Source organism: Lampetra planeri, chromosome 19 (assembly GCF_965212315.1).
Source record: "Lampetra planeri chromosome 19, kcLamPlan1.2.h2, whole genome shotgun sequence".
NCBI lineage: Eukaryota > Metazoa > Chordata > Hyperoartia > Petromyzontiformes > Petromyzontidae > Lampetra > Lampetra planeri.
This window is the reverse complement of record NC_136125.1, coordinates 412,179-434,416: the sequence shown is the minus strand read 5'-3', so window position 1 is coordinate 434,416 and position 22,238 is coordinate 412,179. Positions and strand designations below refer to the sequence as shown.

General features: G+C 49.2%; 2 protein-coding genes across 3 annotated transcripts in view; one reads left to right on the top strand and one right to left on the bottom strand.

The window, feature by feature from the left end:
* Window positions 1–6,720, top strand: part of LOC144723938 (magnesium transporter NIPA1-like) — a 12,664-nt gene extending 5,944 nt beyond the window's left edge. For both annotated transcript variants that reach the window (XM_078602717.1, XM_078602718.1), the window contains exons 5-6: window positions 2,143–2,303; window positions 2,676–6,720. In XM_078602717.1, the coding sequence (XP_078458843.1) occupies window positions 2,143–2,303; window positions 2,676–3,187 (673 nt within the window). In that variant the 3' untranslated portion in view covers window positions 3,188–6,720. The remainder of the gene's footprint in view (window positions 1–2,142; window positions 2,304–2,675) is intronic.
* On the bottom strand, window positions 3,571–22,238 carry LOC144723939 (tumor necrosis factor receptor superfamily member 14-like). Its single transcript, XM_078602719.1, has 5 exons — window positions 22,104–22,238; window positions 15,298–15,403; window positions 11,874–11,996; window positions 10,988–11,140; window positions 3,571–8,017 (listed from the first exon to the last, which is right to left on the bottom strand). The coding sequence occupies exons 1-5, from the start codon at window positions 22,155–22,157 to the stop codon at window positions 7,887–7,889; spliced, it is 567 nt and encodes a 188-aa protein (XP_078458845.1). The 5' UTR covers window positions 22,158–22,238; the 3' UTR covers window positions 3,571–7,886.

Here is a 22,238-nt window from a genome sequence, read left to right as displayed (position 1 = left end):
GTGCTGCTGCCACTATCACTGCTGCGTGTGGTGTTGTCACTGTCACTGCTGCGTGTGCTGCTGTCACTGTCACTGCTGCGTGTGGTGTTGTCACTGTCACTGCTGCGTGTGGTGCTGCCACTGACACTGCTGCGTATGCTGCTGTCACTGTCACTGCTGCATGTGGTGCTGTCACTGCTGCGTGTGGTGTTGCCACTGTCACTGCTGCGTGTGCTGCTGCCACTGTCACTGCTGCGTGTGGTGTTGTCACTGTCACTGCTGCGTGTGCTGCTGTCACTGTCACTGCTGCGTGTGGTGTTGCCACTGTCACTGCTGCGTGTGCTGCTGCCACTGTCACTGCTGCGTGTGGTGTTGTCACTGCTGCGTGTGCTGCTGCCACTATCACTGCTGCGTGTGGTGTTGTCACTGTCACTGCTGCGTGTGCTGCTGTCACTGTCACTGCTGCGTGTGGTGTTGTCACTGTCACTGCTGCGTGTGGTGCTGCCACTGACACTGCTGCGTATGCTGCTGTCACTGTCACTGCTGCGTGTGGTGTTGTCACTGTCACTGCTGCGTGTGGTGTTGCCACTGCCACTGCTGCGTGTGCTGCTGTCACTGTCACTGCTGCGTGTGGTGTTGTCACTGTCACTGCTGCGTGTGCTGCTGCCACTGTCACTGCTGCGTGTGGTGCTGTCACTGTCACTGCTGCGTGTGGTGTTGTCACTGTCACTGCTGCGTGTGCTGCTGTCACTGATGCGTGTGCTGCTGTCACTGTCACTGCTGCGTGTGGTGTTGCCACTGTCACTGCTGCGTGTGGTGCTGCCACTGTCACTGCTGCGTGTGGTGTTGTCACCGTCACTGCTGCGTGTGGTGTTGCCACTGACACTGTTGCCACTGTCACTGCTGCGTGTGCTGCTGCCACTGCCACTGCTGCGTGTGGTGTTGTCACTGTCACTGCTGCGTGTGGTGTTGCCACTGTCACTGCTGCGTGTGGTGCTGCCACTGTCACTGCTGCGTGTGGTGTTGTCACTGTCACTGCTGCGTGTGGTGCTGCCACTGTCACTGCTGCGTGTGGTGTTGCCACTGTCACTGCTGCGTGTGGTGTTGTCACTGTCACTGCTGCATGTGGTGTTGTCACTGTCACTGCTGCGTGTGGTGTTGCCACTGTCACTGCTGCGTGTGGTGTTGTCACTGTCACTGCTGCGTGTGGTGCTGTCACTGTCACTGCTGCGTGTGGTGTTGCCACTGACACTGTTGCCACTGTCACTGCTGCGTGTGGTGTTGCCACTGACACTGTTGCCACTGTCACTGCTGCGTGTGATGTTGCCACTGACACTGTTGCCACTGTCACTGCTGCGTGTGGTGTTGTCACTGTCACTGCTGCGTGTGGTGCTGCCACTGTCACTGCTGCGTGTGCTGCTGACACTGTCACTGTGTCACTGTCACTGCTGCGTGTGGTGTTGCCACTGTCACTGCTGCGTGTGGTGCTGTCATTGTCACTGCTGCGTGTGGTGTTGCCACTGTCACTGTCACTGCTGCCACTGTCACTGCTGCGTGTGGTGTTGCCATTGTCACTGCTGCGTGTGCTGCTGCCACTGTCACTGCTGCGTGTGGTGTTGCCACTGTCACTGCTGCGTGTGCTGCTGCCACTGTCACTGCTGCGTGTGGTGTTGCCACTGTCACTGCTGCGTGTGGTGTTGCCACTGTCACTGCTGCGTGTGCTGCTGCCACTGTCACTGCTGCGTGTGGTGTTGCCATTGTCACTGCTGCGTGTGCTGCTGCCACTGTCACTGCTGCCACTGTCACTGCTGCGTGTGGTGTTGCCACTGTCACTGCTGCGTGTGATGTTGCCACTGTCACTGCTGAGTGTGGTGTTGCCACTGTCACTGCTGTCACTGTCACTGCTGCGTGTGCTGCTGCTACTGTCACTGCTGTCACTGCTGCGTGTGCTGCTGCCACTGTCACTGCTGCGTGTGGTGTTGCCACTGTCACTGTTGAGTGTGGTTCTGCCACTGTCACTGCTGTCACTGCTGCGTGTGGTGTTGTCACTGTCACTGCTGCGTGTGCTGCTGCCACTGTCACTGCTTCGTGTGGGGCTGCCACTGTCCCTGCTGCGTGTGGTGTTGTCACTGTCCCTGCTGCGTGTGCTGCTGCCACTGTCAGGGCTGTGCTGGCTTCGTGGCTGCTGGGTGAGCGGCTATCCCCGCTCGGAAAACTGGGGTGCGTGCTCTGCTGTGTCGGTTGCATTGAGATCATCATCCACACCCCCAAGGGCAGCGAAGTCAAGCGTCTAGCTGAGCTCGAGGACCGCTTCACTGACCCAGGTAAGACCCACGTCCAGCTGCCAAACAGGGTCTCTTTCTTTTTCTGTCTTTACATCACTTTTTTTTCTTATTTCTATCACTACGGACATGTTTACCATTCGTGTTGAGGATTCGGTCTACCAGACTGACTGTTTCGTCTCATCTGCACCGTGTTCAACCACCACCACACTGCAGGTCATAACAACACACTCACTCACCCGCTCACTGCACTGGGCTGAGTCAACTCCAACCAGGATTTGAACTCGAAACCTTTCGACGACGAGCTGCTCGCTCTTCCACTGAGCCACCCGGCCGGGTGATAGGACGATGCAAGTCAGGGATCATGTAATCCTTCCTCTCTGAGATTTATCTGACTCCTCTTGACCCCTGCAGTGCTCTGGGTCTACGTGGCCCTGGTGCTGCTGGCGCTGCTGGCGCTCGTGCTGCGAGCGGCATCTCCCGCCGGAAGCTCTGACGCGCTGGTGCCGATCGCCATCTGCTCGCTGTTCGGCAGTTTCACGGTGCCGAGCTCCAAGGGCCTGGGCCTCGCCGTCTCGGAGCTGTTGCCCTCGGCGGCGCCCCCCGGCGCGCCGCACGCCACGCGGCTGGCGCTGGCCGCAGCGGCGGTGCTCGCGGTATCGCTGCCGGCACAGCTGCGGTATCTGACGCGCGCGCTGGCCGTGTCCAGCTCGGCCACCGTGGTGCCCGTGTACTACGCCGGCTTCACCGTCTCGGTGACGGCGGCATCCTCCGTGCTGTTCCGCGAGTGGGCCGGCGCGAGCGCGGTAGCGGCGCTGGGTGCGGCGTGCGGTTTTATGACCGTGTGCGCCGGAGTGGTGCTGGTGGAGGCCTACAGAGACGGTGGCCCCCCCTTGCCGCGCCAGCCGCCACAAAAGCGAGACTGACATTGGGGCGGTTCTGACGATGGGCCGATATGGCCCATAAAGTCCTCCGTGGCCCGGCGGTAGCGCCTTCGCCGGTTGTTGCAATTGAAATGCGACTGGCCGCCCTGGTTATTCCCAGGTGTGCATCGCCCGTGAAACACGCTGTCTTCTTCGCAATAGACATTAAACATCCCGTGCCATTTCGTGCCAATGTCATGGTCCAAATTTGTCAATTGTTTTAAATGATACCGCAAGTTAGCCAATTGGGATTTCACACGGCAACGTCATTGCCCCCTGCTGTGAAATCACTGGAGACTACGTCTACAAAACAGCGGCGCCATCCTTTGCGATAATTACCTTGCGCTATAAGAATGTCGCGAATACCGAATGCACTTGATTATCATTTTTAGAACATCCTTTAATCGCCAGCTTTTTCTCATGTTTAAAGGCCTTTACAAAGATTTAGATAATTACGTCTTGAAAGCTACTCGTGATACCAATTATCTGATTATGCGAGTGTATGTGTGGGTTAGTAAGCATGAGGCACAACGCAGCAGCGGTTAATGCCAGCTACACTGCACTCACAAAAGTGACATCGCTATGCAGTGGCCTCATTGTCCTGCTGTTGCCTAAGATAGTGTAATGACAGTAGAGTGTGAGTGGACTAGTGGCCAGGGGAGGTAGTGACAGGGGTGTCAGCCTCCAGTGCGAATATACTAGTGGCCATGGCAGGTAATGACGGGTATCAGTTGTGAGCACGAAGGGACTGGTGGCTACGGGAATGATCGAGAATGGAGCATGGTCAGGTGACGGAAGAGGACGGGAGAGTCTGCTGGTGGAGCAAGCGTCCAGAGTCAGATAGAAGGTTTGGGAAGGGGGGCGTGGCCTCCGTCGGTATATAAGGGAGATGCGCGGGAGACTCAGGGCTGTTGCAGTGGGGTCTCTGCCTGTGTCAGGTGAATGTGTCTTCAATGAAGTGCCACCTCAAGAGAAGTGTGTCAAGTCGTCATTACAATAGTATGGCCACAATTTGGTTGTGAGGACCAATCCTATGGACTTGGTATATGCGGCATGATGTGTTTGTGATGGCTATGACAATTGACGCCCTGGACACCTTTGTAAATGAGATGTCCCATCTCGAGGGATTTCCCAGGTGAAATATTTTAATTAACCAATAGCCAATTAATTTTTCCGCCTGTAAATGACCTCTTCTGTGCGTCTTGTTGGCCAATGATTGTTGCTAGAACGAGACAAACTGAAATCCAGAACTGCTTTTATGTAGTTTTAACAGTTCAACAAATAAAATAAAACAGTTAAAGTAAATCTGCACAGAATCTCGGATGTGTCAGACGCCTGTTATTAACAGAAAACGTATATTTACAACTAACACATTTTAAATACATCAGTTCTCCAATCTACAGAAGAGATTACCAATCATAGTTTTGTCTGCAATTACAAACGCGCATGTGTGTGTGTGAGATTTCAACAGTTTTAAATAAAACATTACTACAGCACAGTACCAGATGTATGTAAACATGAACATAGGACAGAAAGTAATTTGACATTTTAGGAGATCATTTTATGAATTCACCCTCTCATTGGTTATATGAAGATTACAATTGTTACAAGTTAAAGGGATTGTTTGGACGAAGGTTGAGGGTTACATTTTTCTCATACTGAACGTGGAATCATAGTTCCAAGTTTATTTTGTGAAACCAGGTAGGAACTCAAGACACCAAGATAGGGTAATTCGTAAGAGTGACCTGGGGCATTATACCAGTAGGGGACGATACTTGGCTGCTGGGTGTGGATTCCTAATTGAGTAATTTGCGGGTCATTTTCGAATTTGCCAAGTTTGGATCTTGATGCCAGCACACATCGGCCTACTCTTGCGAATAACGTGCGGGGATTTTTAAGGTCCACGCATATGGTTAGTACGGTTACTACGCCCACAGTATTAACCAGGGCAACTGCTGAATTCGAACTGTGAGCCTCCACAACGAGTGGCGAATGCGCTATCTCAGGTTCCACGTCGCCACCCACAGGAAGGAGTCCGGCACGTGTTCCTGAGCGCCAATGTTCGTAGACTTGTGACCTTTACGACGAGGTTAAAACCCCATTGGGACCAGGGGTCTGCTTTTAAACGGAGACCTAATTCTCATCCTTTGCCAGACCTGAATTAGCAAATCTGAGGTCCTCGTTTGAATACAACACTCATTGAAGTTTACTCCGAAACAATGTTTTCAAGTGTCTGCATTTCATGGTTATGGAATCTGAAAGGTCAGCACATCACATGCAACGTAAAACATTGCTTTAAATGATTGTTGTCGAGCAAGGCTCAAGGGGAAGTTTTGCATAAGTCGGTCGGCTGGATATCGGGTGGTGGAGACACCGGAGGAACGGACAAGTAGATGTGTGGCTACGCAGAGAGGTCGCTACTGAAGAAGAGACAGTAAATTGTCCCCTGTGTAATCGCACGAGGGGTGCCTTGCCACAATTTCCAATGTGGGAATTGGCATCTGTGCTCGGGTGGCAGGAATGGGTCTGTACCATGATCTGGTACCGGTGTTGAAATGTTATTGCACGAAACTGCACCGTGTTTTGATCGACTTGGGCTGACTGGAGAAGGATGCCCGTGGTTGGTCTTCCTCGCTCGTACTCCTCACCAATGTGGATACAGTTGCGAGTGGCCAATGGCAAAACTATGAATTGTCACACATTGAGATTTGTCACGTGGCCCAATGTTTATGTTTATCAGCACAATATAATACGTCTTCTGCGTTTATTAATATGAATGATAAAAACTGGGCAAGAAACACATGCCGAGATAACAATGTTGCTGCACCACGCCTGCGTGCGCCCTGTAGACGCGCAGTGGCCTCGTGCGGTTCCCGTGAGTCGCGGATTGGGGCAGGGTTGCTCCCGCAGTTGCCACCTCTGAGCTACAAATCAACCAGGAAATTAGGTGTTCTCCCCCCGTTCTGCATGGGTTTCCTCCCATGTCTGAAAACACAATAATGTACCCGGTATTTGCCAAATATCCCAAAGCTGCAACATTACCAGCAATTACTGAGCAGCAACATCACCCCGTACTGTGAAGACCCTGGCAGGACCCTCCTGATAAAGAGAGTTGAGATTCTCGAGTACAATCATAATACATAATACACTGAGATGATGCGAGTGATCACAGTGTTGCCTTGGGGAAATTCTTAGAATTCAAATGCAAGATCTGAGTGGTGCCGATTCAATGTTCTGTTCGCCCAACACCACGTCCACTCACAAACGCGCCTCGTGGCTACGAGCTCACCGCTGCACGTTATTTTACCAACATCAAATTGGAGTGTGTTTAACACGTGGGCTTTCGCGAACCAAAATTATCCATAATAACAGAACATGCCAATTCGTTATGTTTACGTGACAAACCTTACTAATTGGTTGTGTCGAGTGGTGGCGGCTTTAACACCACATTTATTTACGCGATCTAACCCAAAAAGAAAACCTGTATTATGGACGATTTGGAGTGTGCTATGTAAATAAACATTTATTTCACCTTTTTCACGTAACTCATCTGTATCATAAGTTGTATATAATCACACTTTAATGTTGAGGAAAGTTCATTATTATTTAAGTAAATTTGCCAAATATTGTACGTTCGGAGTCAACAAATGTTTACGATGGTAGTGCCACATCATTGAAGCTGCAGTGCCTGGCAAAACACGGCTAGAGCGTACGCGTCATGCGCCACGTCACACTGCACAGAGAGGCCACTCCACAGAGGTTATCTCGTGCCTGAGCTGGAGTACCCAGTTCCCACCTCACGACATCTGATAGAATTCAGAGTGAAGCAGTCAGGTTGAATGATGATCCAGCACTCACCGATTCATTCCAGCCCCTCCCTCAGCAGTGATGAGTTGTCTCTTTATCACTCTTCGATCACTACTACCAATGGTTACTGTTCGTCTGAATGTCATTCTTTGATGCCTCCACCTGTGTTAAGGACACTGTCTGCCAGACTGACTTTGGTCTCATTCACACTGTTCAACCGCCACACTGCAGATAACACACCCACTCATCCATTCACCCATGTACTCACTCACTGACTCAACCACACACCACGCTGCAGGTCACAACACTTCTATTTCTGCTTTTTCCGTTGTACTGCTCAAATTCTGAATTCCCTCCCATGCTCTCGTTTCTCAAGCCCTTATAATAACTTTACTCAATTCAAGCAATATGGTCATTCTTATCGACTACAACTGTGATGGTGTTGATTGTTGCTGGCCGCTTTACTTTTTCGAGCCCTTGGGCCTGTACTCAGCAACTGTACAAAAAGAAGAAGAGAGGTTTATTTTTTGCAGTAAATATTACTGACTTTCCTTGACGGAGAAGGATTGCCACGATCCTGGCCTCCCCCGATGAGGATCTGGCACTCGCAGTGGTCGGCTCCACTGGCGCAGCCTCGCGTCCACCCATGGTGAAGCCACAGCAGTGGGTGCTGGTGTGTACTGGTGTGCCGGTGCGCCGGTGTGTTCTGTTGTGCCAGTGAGGTGCCGGTGAGGTGCCGGTGCAGTGCTGGTGTGTACTGGTGCGCGCCGGTGTGGTGGTACAGTGCTGATGTGTCCTGGTGTGCCGGTGTGTACTGGTGTGCCGGTGTGGTGCCGGGGTGTCCTGGTGCGCTGGTGCAGTTCCAGCCCTCGCGTTGCCGTCACTGGGGCTGCCGCTACCGGCCGGGCGCGCGCAGAGCCAGCACGCAGGACTTGCACGTGAAGAATCCGGTGATGCACAGGATGCACAGCGCGAACACGGACACCCCGATGAGGATGCGTGTCACAGCCTCTGTATGCAGGCTACCTGTGGGAAAAGGACACGTATCAGACCTATGCAACGTTTGTGGTGGCTAAGTAACCTCAAAACGTTTTCAGAAGGCTCCTGACAAGTTTTCACAGTAGCGGGCAATGCGGCTGCTGTGTATAATGTCTTTAATGAGAAATGTGCAGCTCCACTTTCAGCTTTGGGATGTTTGGTCAACACCAGTTCCACTGTGTGTGTGGGTTTAGCTTTCGGAGGAAACCGGAAAACCTGAAGAAAACCCATGCAAAACTGGGAGAGAACATAAACTCCACACAGAAAAGCGCCCGAGTCAGGAATCAAACCCAAGCCCTTGTCAGGCACATGTGTTACCGGCGGTGAGCAACACAAGCATTGCTTCAAGCAACCCTGACTCTGCTGACGAGAGACTGAATGTCGAAACAGTTCCAGAGTTTGCTTGCGTTGAACCAATGCTGCCGACATTGAGCTCTTCGTGGCTCATTCGCAGCGCCATTAGCTCTGGCCCTGTGGGAGGCTCACGAGTCGAGGCAGTGCCCGCCACGAGCACGTGGCCAAGCGTCAACGCTATTCCAGTACTGCGCTCGCGCAGGAATCTCAAGCGCTCGCACGTGCCCCTCACATGCAGCGGCTATGCTGCCCATGTGCTCCTCGCTCTTGGGATCCGTGGCGTGTTTCCCATCTGCCTAGGCATGCTCACATGCTGCGACCAATCACACACGCGTGGGGCATTGTTGGGTGAAATACCGGTGTTATAAGCTTGTGCAAAAAACTCTCAACGAAATTAATTTCAAAGGACAATACAAATACACCGCAATTAGATGTGTTTAATCCCAAACGTGTAACGCATGATATGGGGACCAATATCGTGGATCATAATATACGTGGGGTTTTCTGCAAAGTGGCAATGCCTTGGAAAGTGCCACCACGTGAAGCACAGTTTGAGGATTGTGGTCAGATACATGATATCACCTTTGGGTAAATTATCAATACCATGCGTGGTTCTGAGTTTATTTGTTATTTGTAAGAAATGCACAGAATACAAAGTGTTTGAAACAATTACATCTGATCTGCGAGTAGCTATGGCCCTGCTGCTTAAAATAAAATTCTGAGTAAAATCTTGAAAAAAAAATCGTATTTTAATACCAGCTGTTCCTTTAACAAAATGCTGCCTTGCAACTTGTGACTCGCCAGTACTCCGAAATTCTTAACTTGCATTTTTGGAAAAAATAAAATCTAGATGGCAAAGCAATGCCACCTTTCCACTGACCAAACCCACACTTATTTTTTAGTCAACCCGAGGACTACCAAACCTCTGCAGTATCTTGTCATAAAGTTAACCACAATACCAGTACAAGACATCGGTATGGTACAATTCAATTCCTGTCATACGAACACAAATGCCAATTTCCGGACAGGTGGCATCTTCAGGGTGGAAAAACGCGTTTCATCGGGACTGCAGAGTGACCAATTTGGACGTGCGCTGGTAAGGACGCGTCCCCATTGCCACGCGGCACATGCAGGCGGCTGGGGCATCGTGCATACGAGGATTGAGCCATCTGTCTGGTCCCAGGAGCCGGTGGATTTCCTATCCAGATATTCCACGTGCATACAATGCCATTACTCTGTACGCGCACCACACAAGTACAACGCAGCACTTTAAATCTACCATAGTATTCTAGACTCGGACACGGAATGAGGATGATGATGAGATTTGGCCGTTGATTGTCAGTGACAGACGGCAAATGTGCTGGTCAGGCCACTCAGGCCTGAGCAGCGTCTCCGACTGTCACCAACGAATTTCTTCAGTTCGGCTCTGAGCCAATCAAATGCATTAATTCTAAGAATCCCACAGATTTCTAATGCCCCATTTCCACGACCACTGTGGATGGTTTCTATACCAGGTTCACGGGTTTGGCCTATGGACATAGCCTAATCTAACCCAAGCCTGCATTATACTTCATTTAAAACTTTCTCATTCGTTTTGTCCACACGTAGCGGGGATGGACGAAATGAGAAGGGATGACTCCATGGAGCTCCAGGGCTCACGAGGTGTAGGGGGACACACACCAGGCCGTGAAGACGAGGTGGGCAAATCTGGCCACCGAACCTGCTCTCTAATTACAATCAATACGCGGACAATACACCTCTACTTATCTCTCCACGTAAAAATATCAAAGTATATACAGTATCATGTTCATTGAAAGTTACATTTAAACAAGCACTAGACAGTGTACGATGCACTGGAATGCTGCAATAATCTGAATGACGAGGAGGCATGAAACCAATTTGATTTGGTGTGTCTCGATGTCGCAGCAGTTTAGCGCACTGCGCATTGAACCCGACAATCTGAGTTTGATTCCTGGTGACAGTGAAAAGTGATATCTGAACTATTCATGCCCCCCCCTTCACCAATCCACAATGACCAGCACGAGGAAGTATGGTGAATGGATAGTGACCCAACTGAGACGAGTCGCACCGTGTTCGATGAGCCAATCAGCAGCCGGCTGCTCGTTGCACTGTGCTGATCACAAATTACTGATTCAGAATTGATTTGCGGTTAGGCCACGTAATGATCCGGTCAAGTTCGTGTCATTAAGACAGCCACCACCGTTTAATTTTTATTTGCTAAACGAGGTGACACAATAATTGGCGCAATGATTGCTTGTACACCGAGCGACAGTTAAATTTGTTTAGCTGTGTTGGGTGCTCAATGTATTAATTATGAATACAGTATTTGGTCAGATCATTACGTGGCCTAACCATGAATCAGTTTTGATTCGTGATAAAACCTACGTGTTAGCTCACAGATGTCTGTTTGGATTCAAAACCACGATCCCATTGCCGTTTCCTTTGGTACGCTGACAAAGCACAGGGCACCTAAAGCACCTGGCTATGCAGTGTAATGTCTGACATGGGGGTGGTGCGGTGGTGGTGCTCGAGAAAAAACCAGCCTTCGCCGAGCGGCGCGCCGGCGACGGGGCGAGTACAGACCCTGCGTGGTCTCGGGGCTGCGCGCACACGTCCAGTTTCTCAGGCAGAGCTCACAGTGCTGGCCACTGAAGACGGCGCAGAAGGAATGCGAGTCGCAGCCACAGGTGGAGTCGGCGTCGCGCGAGCAGTTCCTCGCCAGCACGAGGCCCCTCTCTGCGAACACACGGGGCACCGGCGGTCAACTACACGGCTCGAGAGCTCCCCCCCACTCTGTGGCCACCCCGAACTCCTCCAAGGTCTCAATTTGAGCTCGTGCACACTCCAAAGTTTACCTCCCAAGACAATGTGGCATTGCTTGATTTGAGGGCTTGTGGGAGTGGATTGACAATTGTTAAAATTAAAACATTTACGTAATATTTATTACACTTGTTTACCTTACCCAGGAAAGCCTCAAGACTCATTTTCAGGAGGATGGTTTGAGGTGTTTTCTGTGTTTCCCCATCGAGTACTTTGCAAGTCATATATTTTTTTTTTTGGAAAATTGGACCGACTCCCGCACAAAATGGCCTAAACTTCTTTGAATAACGGCACGGAATATTTAACGTTCACTGCGAAGCAGACTGCATGCATGATCACGGTGAATTTACAGACCGCAGTGATAACCAGGGCGAAAGAAGTTCAACATACATACGAACCGCGAACCTCCGCAATGGCGAGCGGCGACTGCCCCACTGCTGGGCCGGGTCACTGCCCCCCCCCCTGCCCCTTTGAGCAAACAGCCCGACTGTACTTTATTCCTTTTCCTACCAGGTGCGGCTTTCTACACGCGCTACGGTTTCTACGTGTGCTCTCGCCAACACGAGAATCAGATGCACAGCGTTCGAGGGGCTTCTCGTTAACGGCTCAACGCGGGCCACGGTGATGTGGCGAGAAGCACGCGGCTGACCGTGGAGGCACGGCGTGCACGGCAAGCAGTGCGTCAGCGCGTTGGGGAAGCTGGTGAAGGAGCCGGGCGGGCAGGGAGAGCAGAGCACCGCGTCCCTTGCCTCGGAGCCCACCTTGTAGCACCCTGCAGAGACAAAGATCCCCCGTTTAGCCTTTAACAGACTGTTGGGGGCAAGTGCTGTGAGCCAGCACTCGTGAAGGCCGGCACGGCACACGACGAGGAGGTGGGTGGCTACGGCGCGCACACGGCGCATGCCGAGCGGACTCTGCGTGCAGCTGACCACCGGATCATCTGGCGCGCTCACTCAAGCCTAGATGAGTCGAACGTCCAGAGCTCTGGTTCTGCGTCTCATGGTCTCTGTTGTTCACAAGTAGTGAACCTGCCATGCTCAGCAATGGTGGCTCTGTGTGGAATGTGGCAGTTCGGCAGGGATGAGGCCGTGAGAGGAGTGGTGCAGTAAATTCTTAAGGAACAACCAATAATGTGGATTATAGTTGGGCTGGTTTCACTCAGTTGTCCGCTCGAATTCAATCGAGGTTTGAGCAGGGCCGGCAGAGGCAATGAATGGTCCACTTGACCACCCGGCCACATTCAACTTCATGTGTAAATTGAACAGAAAGAGATGTTTTCCCCAATAATGTTTAATTACAGTTAATATAAAGCATGATATTTTTGACCGTGTGGCTGATGTGTAAAAACAAGTACTTCAATTTTTATGTGGCAGGAGAGATGTGCGAAGAAGGTGCATTGTTTTCTGATTGCATTTTTTTGTTATAAGCTCCACAACGATGCTAATTATAAATTAGTGTTGTGTATTTAATAGTTTTGCTTCGAACTAGGACCCATATCTTACGGAGACAACCCTTGCCTATAAACACCTGGCAGTTCAACTGAATTGGTTCAATCGAGCCTGGCTCTACTGATGAGACTCTGAATGTCGAAGCCAGTCCAGGGTTTGCTTGCGTGAAACGAATGTCGTTGAAATAATGCAGTCCATGAATGCCGTGTGGATTTCACGTAGAGGTTTTCGCGACCAGTGTTCTAATTCGTAATTGAAATCCGGGTCGGATCGCGAGAGTGAAATGTGTGTCATACACCCTCCTCCCCTCCACCTGAACGGATACAATAATTCACAACTCAACACACAATTGAGTATTAGAAACAAATCGGGGAACACAAGAAATAAAATGGAATCAGAACAATTAAACTCCGGTATATTGCAGGGAGTCACTGATAAGTTAGATAGCTTATTGGAAAAACTAAATCTTTGTGAGATTTGGCACAGTCCCAAGGATTAACTTTATCCAAAATAACAAAAAAAATAGTTTGCTAGATTACTTGCATTCGTGGCACACGCTGAATTGCTGGCCAGATGGCATGAGAGATTAGCACGATTGACTACGTACGGTGCGAAAGAAGTTCAACATACCTACATACAACAAAATACAACATTAACGGAGTAACATGGAATACTCACAAATACAGTTGTTAGAGTTGTGGATTATACCTGCCAACCAGGACATTTGATGGATATTGATCATGTTGATGTCCTATACAAAACAAATTACTATTGGCCAAGACTAATTAGAACATCTATTGAAATTGAGAACTCTAGGCTGAGTGTACATTATTTTACACTAACAGCATAATTAAAACATTACCAGTGTAATAGCGCCGGCTGGTGGACAGCAGAGGAAATTGTAGTGGACAGAGTACACATGCTGGTGAGCGTGAGCACGGGTGTGTTGGCAGATTGGACAAACTAGAGCAAGGGTCACGGAGGACCCCATCTGGAGGCCCCTGGAACCTGCTGGCGGGTTCGAGAAGAGAGGCGAGGTCAGGGCGGAGCCAGGCCGCGCTGGGCGCATAAAAGGAGCCGAGAGCGGGAGCTTGAGGCTGCCGGTTCTCGGCGTGGACTCGTCTCGTCCTTGCTGTCGTCTCGTCGCCGTCGTCGTCGCTAAATGTCTCCGCTAAATATTGCGCTACAAAGGAGAGTAGTTGGCTATCTCAGTCAGCGCCGTCAGTGTTAGACGGCTAGTGTTGTGTACAGGCTGGGCTGAGCTACTGTGGAGAGTATGTGGACGAGACCGTGAAAGTTGTTAATGAAGAACGTGCCCCCTAGAAACTCTGAATCGTTGACACTACACCAGTATGACCAGGTAAGTTGTTGTACCTCATATTAACATATCTCCCGTCATTTATTATAAGCGAACGTAACTGTCTAGTGTAACTAAATAACAATGACTAACCTGTTCCACCACATATATACTATCCATACCTTTATATTGACGTATCTAACATTATTTATTGTCTTATAATATAATCTTATAATTTATGCAGGAACATTAACATCTAGGTATCACTGGCTGGCACTGCTGCTGAAGCAGTAATTAATTAGGCACTTTTATTCACCCGATGAATGTATAATTTAGCTGTGTCGGGTAGAGGAGGGTTTACGACACGTATTTTGCTTACGGGACCTGACCTGACCCAAAAATCAATAATGAATCAAGGCCGTGCGGTTGATGGGATGCAGATCTTCCCTGTATTCCCAGGTCGAGGTTTCGGTCTATGGGTGACCGAGCTTTTTCCCGTGTAGCCCCCAGGCTATGGAACGCTCTTCCATGAGATATCAGAATCTCTGAGTCTGTGGACATTTGAAAAATGTGCCTTAAAACCTATTTATACGCTACCGCTTATTATTTTTTTGTTCATTTAATAAATGTTTTTAAAAATATATTCATCATATTATTTTCATGCTGAGTGTCCGCAACTGCTGTGTCCTGTACACCACTTTGATATCCTTAATGAAAAGCGCTATATACATGTGTAGTGACATGTAATGTGTCACTATGGCGCATAGCGCCGGGGGAAAGGGACGTGAGGCAAGGGGGACAGAGGGGATGTGAGGCGAGGGGGTTAAAGGGGACGTGAGGCAAAGGGGACAGAGGGGACGTGAGGCGAGGGGGTTAAAGGGGACGTGTGGTAAAGCCCGGGAACCTTCTAGTGAGTTCTATAAGGGGGCGTGGCCGAAGGCGGAGCGAGGCAACGCTAGGTGGATAAAAGCGAGACCCCGATCGAAGGTTCGGGGCTGTTGTTGGAGTGGAACCGTCAAGTTTTTGGAGTTTTCGTCACCGCCTTCACCCTCTCGGCGTTGTAAGTCAGGCAGCCTGTTAGCTGTCCTGACCTTAATGTAGTTAGCCTCTGTGCCTGTGAAGGCTGTAATAAATAGAGTGCCTCCTACAATTAGTGTCTCCGAGTGATTCACTACACATGTAATTAGGATGATTAGATATGTAAATACGTGCCTTACAAATGTAAATTAGTATTATTTGTCATGTGGAGGGTATGGGCAGGAGGCGTGCTGTCTGCACGTTAATGTTGTGGCGGTGTCATTGATGGGACGAGGCCCCTGGCCATTCACCTGCGGCGCAGAGCAGGCAGGAGCGCTCCACGGGGTCCCAGGCCTCGCAGCACTCTTGGCTCCCGTGCCTCACCGCAGGCAGAGCAACTCCACACAGCAGCCGGACCTGCACCGCGGGGCCACGCGCACACCGAGCCATTGCGGCTCCGCTCAGCGGCTAGCAAAGGTGGCTCAGCGGCTCCACTCAGCCCGGTGGCTCAGCCGCTCCACTCAGCCAAGTGACTCAGCGGCTTGGAAGGTTGTAAGTTCAAATCCTCGTTGGGGGTGAACTCACCCCATCAAACCTCGGGTTGATAAATTGTGACCACTTTATGGAGAGACTATTTTAACAGTTATTACAGAATCGGCCATTGATGATGAAATGGCAGTCACACCATGACAGAGCTTCTGTGAAGCTATGCGATGTTCCTGCGTGTAATCCCAATTCAGTAATGGGCAGATATATTTTTAGCATTGGGAAGTTCGGCTCATACGAGGTACGTTGCACGTCTTTGTTAGCTACGGGAAGAGACCCATGCAGAACCAAGGGAAGAACTTTCAAACTCCACGCAGAAAGGTGCCGAGGTCATGCATCGAACCCAAGCACTTCTTGCTGTGAGCCACTGCACCATCCTGCCACCCAAATTACACCACAGAGTGGTAGGAGGCACATTGCCTTTGTATTCCAAGTGGTGTTGCTAAGCGTGCAACAAGAATGAACATTCGTGACTTAAAACCACGGTGAACCCCTAGCCAGTTCTATATAATAACACCCACCAGTGTACACGGCCAAGAGTTAGATCCATGCTTTTGGGGTAATAGCGCAGTGCTCTATCCACTGCTCAACGTGCAAACCACACACCTCTAACAAGGGAATCGTAATGGCCGTGACCACATTGCCACGAAACTTAAGACAAAGAAACTGGTCGTGCCATAGACAGTGTGGCCGTTGCTGCACGCTGGTATCAAAACCGATAATCCAAATTTGACAAATGTAAATCCACCATCAAATTAACTGAACAACACTGCCATACTTATATATCGTACCGCAATAGTCTCTCAGCTGGTTAAAACTGTCATGGCCAGTGAATGGATGCCCCATTCACGGCTGCTGTAGACTACCTCCTTTTGGTTGAGCACACTCAGGCACGAGTATCACCCGAAGGTGAAGTGGGGAGAGGGGAGGGCCGAGTAGTGCAGCGCAAAGGGGCGGGCTGTGGGCTGAGTGCCAAGGGTTCCAGGAAACTGGCTCAGGGGCTAAATCTCAGACATTACCAGGTGGTCAAATAACCTGTCGCCTCTAACCCGGGTACATGGCTAAATTCCCAGACTATCTGGATCAACCCCAGACAGGCAGCGGCTCAACTCACAGTAATTCAAGCGCTTCTGTAATTACATGCGTGGACGTCCCGTAAAGGTTTATTGCCACGATAATAACGAAGCAGCTCAGAAGTAAGTCGCTGGAATTTGAGCACATGTGTTTGATACGATGTTAGAAATTCCTTCGCGAGACAGGAGTAGCCGCGCAAAAGTGCAAGAGAGAACATGGTAGGAAATCGTGATAGAGTGGGACGTGTGTGCAGAATTGGGGTGGGCCACTTACAAAGACAGGCATTCGAATGGTCTCTACGAGTTTGGCGACCTAGGGAAAGAGCTTAGGCGAGATGGAGACTGTTAGGACAGATCTATGGGTGTCTATGTGAGTGTGTAAGTCTCTGTGTGAGCCTATGGCTCTGTAAATATATAGATCCCGATGTGATCATATTTAAGAGCATATGGTGGGAAGACTGTCAGGGCAGATTTCGGAGGTAGCTGTGGGATCTGGCCGAGGGTAGACAGCCTTGGCGATGTGTGGTGGTGACATCAACGACTTTGGCCATTGATGACATCCTGATGTTGGTCTATGCATGTTTAATTTGTGAAATCAAAGTAAATGTACTGCTTAACATCTGCATCAAATTACCCTCACCTGCCGGGGGTGATTACATTTCACAAAATGTCTTGACAAATGCCAGTAAGGTCCGCAAAACCTTTTGTTAACATATATAGTTAACAATGTGAGAGCCCATTTTGATGCATTAGCTTCTTTTTCTAAAATACAATCTGTACATTTGACATTTCGGATACAGGATGACACTGCTCTTCTCTGAGAAGTGGCCTCATTGCAGGATCTCAGTATCCACAGTCTGCGTTGCCAGTGCCTCCACAAATCATCATCATCATCATACTTGACAGCCACCGGAACCCCACCACCCACTCTGCGAAAACTGACCTTGTGCCAATGAATATATTTACACGGTAATACTTTCTCAGGCATGTTCAGTATAACGCACGAGCACAACTCCAACTTAACCGTAGCAAAATATTGCTTTTTTGTGGCAGCAGCCTAAGGTGAGCACCCGATTCCCACCTCCGGCTGATGGATGATCCAGCACTCACTCATCCATTCCTGTCGCTCGCTCATCAGCAGTCGCCTCCTTATCGCTCTTCTATCGCTAATACCATGGTTACCATTCCTGTGAATTATATATATATATATGTCTGCATAATGATTGGCTACTTCATGAGACAGATGAGTTTTCTCGAATGTTCAATGCCCAGCTTTGGATCACCACAAATGGGTTAAGGGATTAAAGGATATACATTACAGCTCTCTGATTATTTATTGTCTACTCAAATGAGTGTAAGTGCTCACCTCTTGTTTACAACCCTGATCCATGGGTTGAAATTCCACATTCCTATGGTGGGGGGACAAGCAAATTCACTTCAAAAGCACTCTTCACTCCCATAGAAAGGATCACATTGTTTGACCCTGGCGGGATGAACGGCCGAACCGATCTCGGTTCCAGATTCGAAGTCGTAGCTTTCTGATTGCAGCAAGTTGAGTGCTGAGCACAGACCCAATCCCGCTCAAGGCATGCACAGCACCTTCACAGAGGCTCGTCAAGGCCAGTGGAGATGAAGCCGCCTCTAATTAAAGCTCCGCAGAGAACTCTCACAGGGCTCTGCTTTCTTTGTAAGGAGATCTGGGGACCATGCCATCCACAGGAATAGAAACAATGTGGCAGGAATGCGTGGAGGCCCACGGGCCCGAGACGCGCAGGTCTACTTCCCATGCGGAGGAAGCCGCGTATCGTGTTTGTGTCGCGGTCGGGGCTCAGGTGTCGTGGCTACCGTTCTCCGTACCCGGCAAACTGCGCCCGCGCCGTGCTCTGAAAACGCAATTACACGGCTCAGCCTACTGAGTTTGTCGTCACCGCCAACTGAGGCCATCCGAGGCCTTTACCCACTGTCCAACACAATCGCCAACATTCTCCTGTCTCCCATAAGCAGATGCATACACTGTTGATCGAGGGACAGTATATGGTTTGGCATATCTCAGAATGCTGAATACCTACTGCAAAACATATATAAGCAGACAATTTACATCATTCACAAATCTGTCCCTCCGCATAAAAACTAATTTTAGTTTTACACATCCAACACATCAGCCACATGGAATTCTGGGAGTGCTTAATTTCAGCAACATTTGTTCAACACAGCAATCTCTGGACCAGTTTTAACAGTCAGTGTCTCATCAGCAGAGTCGGGCTTGCTGAACCAATGCTGGTGAACTACCAGATATTCATAGGCAAGGATCCTCTCTGTTAGATATGGGTCCTAGTTCGATGCAAAACTCTGTAATACACGACATAATCATTCGATTTGTTGTGGAGACTGTAAAGTAACACAATGAATAAGTAGACAATTCACCAGATATGGGGAGCAGGCGTGCATCTGCTTATTTACTTTGTTACCTATAATCTACACAGTGACGCTCATGATTAATTTGTGTTTTGTGATGAGGTTCACAGGCATGAGAGAAACCCCAAACACCGCAAAACTTGCCTCTCTAGATTCAGCACTAGACGGTGATAGATGAAGCATGGTCGTGAATAGTTGGAAATAGAATTGCTATCACTGGTGGCTGTAGAGAGGTAACCATCTCAGGTTGTACACGTAACGAGTTTACATGTGGCAGGACAATCTAGTGGTTCATGATGTAACCCCACCTGTCCGTCACATTCGCATCGCATTGCACGAGAGGGCACGTGCAGGGCAATGTGGAGCAGTCTCCACCAGATCCAAGTAAGGTTCCTGTTGTTAGGGATTCAGAGAAATTCCCAAAACTCAGAGGCAACCTTCCGAGAAATCTCAGCGTAAGCTGAGAAGCGTTTGATAGCTTCCCTGGGCTGCCGCCGTGTTTGAAGCTTGTGTCGGCGACTGATAGAGCCTCCCCTGATACGACTGCAGATTCACAGTGATGTAGAGAGAGCCTTGCAATATTAGCCACTTCATATTTGTACACTGACATTTTTTAGATGAGCGTTTACTTCAGTGTTTCTGTACATTTCAATGTGTTTTTTTGTTGAATTACATAGCCACCTTGGGCGCCACACAGTGGTGAGATGTTAAATACCTCGCCTGGTATACAGGAAGTTGTGGTTTCAATCCTGATCCTGACACCTGTATATTTGTAGTTCGTATGTTCTCCCCGTGGTCGCGTGGATTTAGAAACATGCGTTTAGAGTATTTGGCTGCTATGAATTACCACGTGATAAGCCACTTCGTTGAGCTATCATTTGTGGCTAGGTCGCTTCTGAAAAAGAGCTGTATAGCTCAGTGGGCCTTACCTGCTAAAATAAAAAAATAGATATAGAAAGTTACTGCTTCCGTGAACTTCACTCATTGACGTCTCCTTCAATGCAGGTTGACTGCTGCCTCAGCCACCCACACCAAGTTCAACCACCACACCGCAGATCACAACACCTGCTATCTGCTTCTTCCTTGCGCTACTCCACTTTGGAATTCCCTACCATCGTCTCTTCCCAAGCTCTTATCAAAATAACCTTTCTCAATTCAAGAAACGTGTTAACGCTTAGCACAACTTGGACGGTAGTGCTGTTTGTTTGCTGGTCGCTTGATCTTTTGGGTCTAGTGGTGCTCAGCAACTGTATACCTGTCAAGCCCTTACCAGTTTTCCACCTTATTAGAGACCAATTCAGGCCTTAATGGTCACCCCGTGCCCTTATAAATCTCAACGTTCATCCTACAAAATCCCATTACAAGGGAGAAACAGAAAGAAATAGACAAAACAAATGTTTCCTCTACTGAAACGGTTGTACGCCGTATGGACCTGAAAACTAAATTTCTCTGTAAATGAATACCGGTAACCGTATGGGTTGACAGCTATGCAACTGTGGTTAATAAAAATAAGCCTGCATCCTGTTGCTGTCATCAACTGCATTGCACCACGTCACTTTGCCTTGTTGCATATCATTGCAATATTTGTTTTGATATTTAACCCGATTATATAGCCTGCTGGGTTCTTTTCTCTCCCAACATGCAATGAAGAAAAGTCGCTGTGGAGTCTACAGCAGGTGGCGAGGCCTGCACAGCACGACAGGTGCAGAATGCGTGGGATTCAACCGAAATGCCCAGTAAGGCCCAGTGCACTGAGCAAGGAATTTTGTGCTGAATTTGAAGAATCTTACTCACGTCGACTTGGGAGCCCAAGGGTTGACCCCGCTGGAATATGTCACCACCTGTTCTCCACTTCTCACAATTAGCTACGCGTTTCCGGTAGTAATGTTAAAATAATGGCTTCAACCGCGAGTTATAGTAATTGTGGAGTAGCTTTATTTTAACAATGTATATACGTATGTGATGCACGTATACCGGCATATATTAAAATGACCAAGTATGCGGTCGTGCAAATTGCAGCGCCCAGAGGCTGCTTTCCTCACACCCAGAATCATCAGCTCTTCATAGAGTGCGTGTACTGTATGCGCAGTTCTCAAACATGACCTATCCCTTAGCTGTCAACCCATATTGTTTACCCGCATTCTTATACAGGGAAATTGAGCTTTCATGCCCATACGGCGTACAGCCGTTTCAATACGGCTAAATAAATAATTGTCTATGTTTGTGTTTCTCCCTTGCGATGGAACTTTGTAGGATGAACGTGGAGATGTATAAGGGCACACGGGGTGATCAATAAGGTTTTAATTGGTTTGTAATAAGGTCGGGCACTGATAAGGGGTTGACGGGTATAGACTATCGTAATGCGGTCCTGTGTGTAACGGATACATTTTTATCATATCTCTTCAAGGTGATTTCAGTTGTCATGACGTGCACCTTTTAAGGCAGTGTAATTGACAAATGTGTGGAGTTGTATTGTTAAGAGTACTTGTGCACCGCAGCTAAAGCAGTATCACTAAATGCTGGCTTCATAAAAACGATAGCTCTCCAGTTCAAATCGATGGCCTAAGCTACAAGAAAGCGTTCATTAGCCACTTGATAAGTCGCCGGAGATGTATTTGCAAAGAAGACAAACGCACGTCCGTTGTAGTGCGTCACGTGTATCGGCGAGTGAGTGGAAGTTACTGTAATGTTCCATTTGTGGGTCTCTGATGAGAAGCTGCGCACAATGACCAGTGGTCATACTGACTGTCAGAGTCCATCACTGTGTTCTCTCATCAGAAGCAATATTCAAAGTTCCATAAAGGCCACTTTACAAACGGTGTGCTTCGGCAATTTCCTTGCAGGAGAATACCAGCTGGCGATTAAACCATTGACACAATGGACCATTGCTCTCCAGAAATGGGATTTCTTTAGAAGCCGCTTTGTGTCTTCAGTTTGTGATCCTTCAGCACAATTGGCTACGTACGGTGCGCGAAGGAAATTGAACATACGCGCACAGACACATACGAGGACACCCCAGCAAACCGGCTGTACAATGTGAGCAGCAGAACTTTAAACGTTAAGCACGCGGCTTGAACACTCACCTCCAGAGCCGCGAGCATGAGGATGAGCCGCGGCGGAGTCCGTGAGAGAGCCATGTGGCCGCGAGTCGCTCTCTGTGACGGGGCGTCTCGGCTATCGAGCGGCAGCAGCGATCTCTCTCCGCTCGCTCTCTCCCC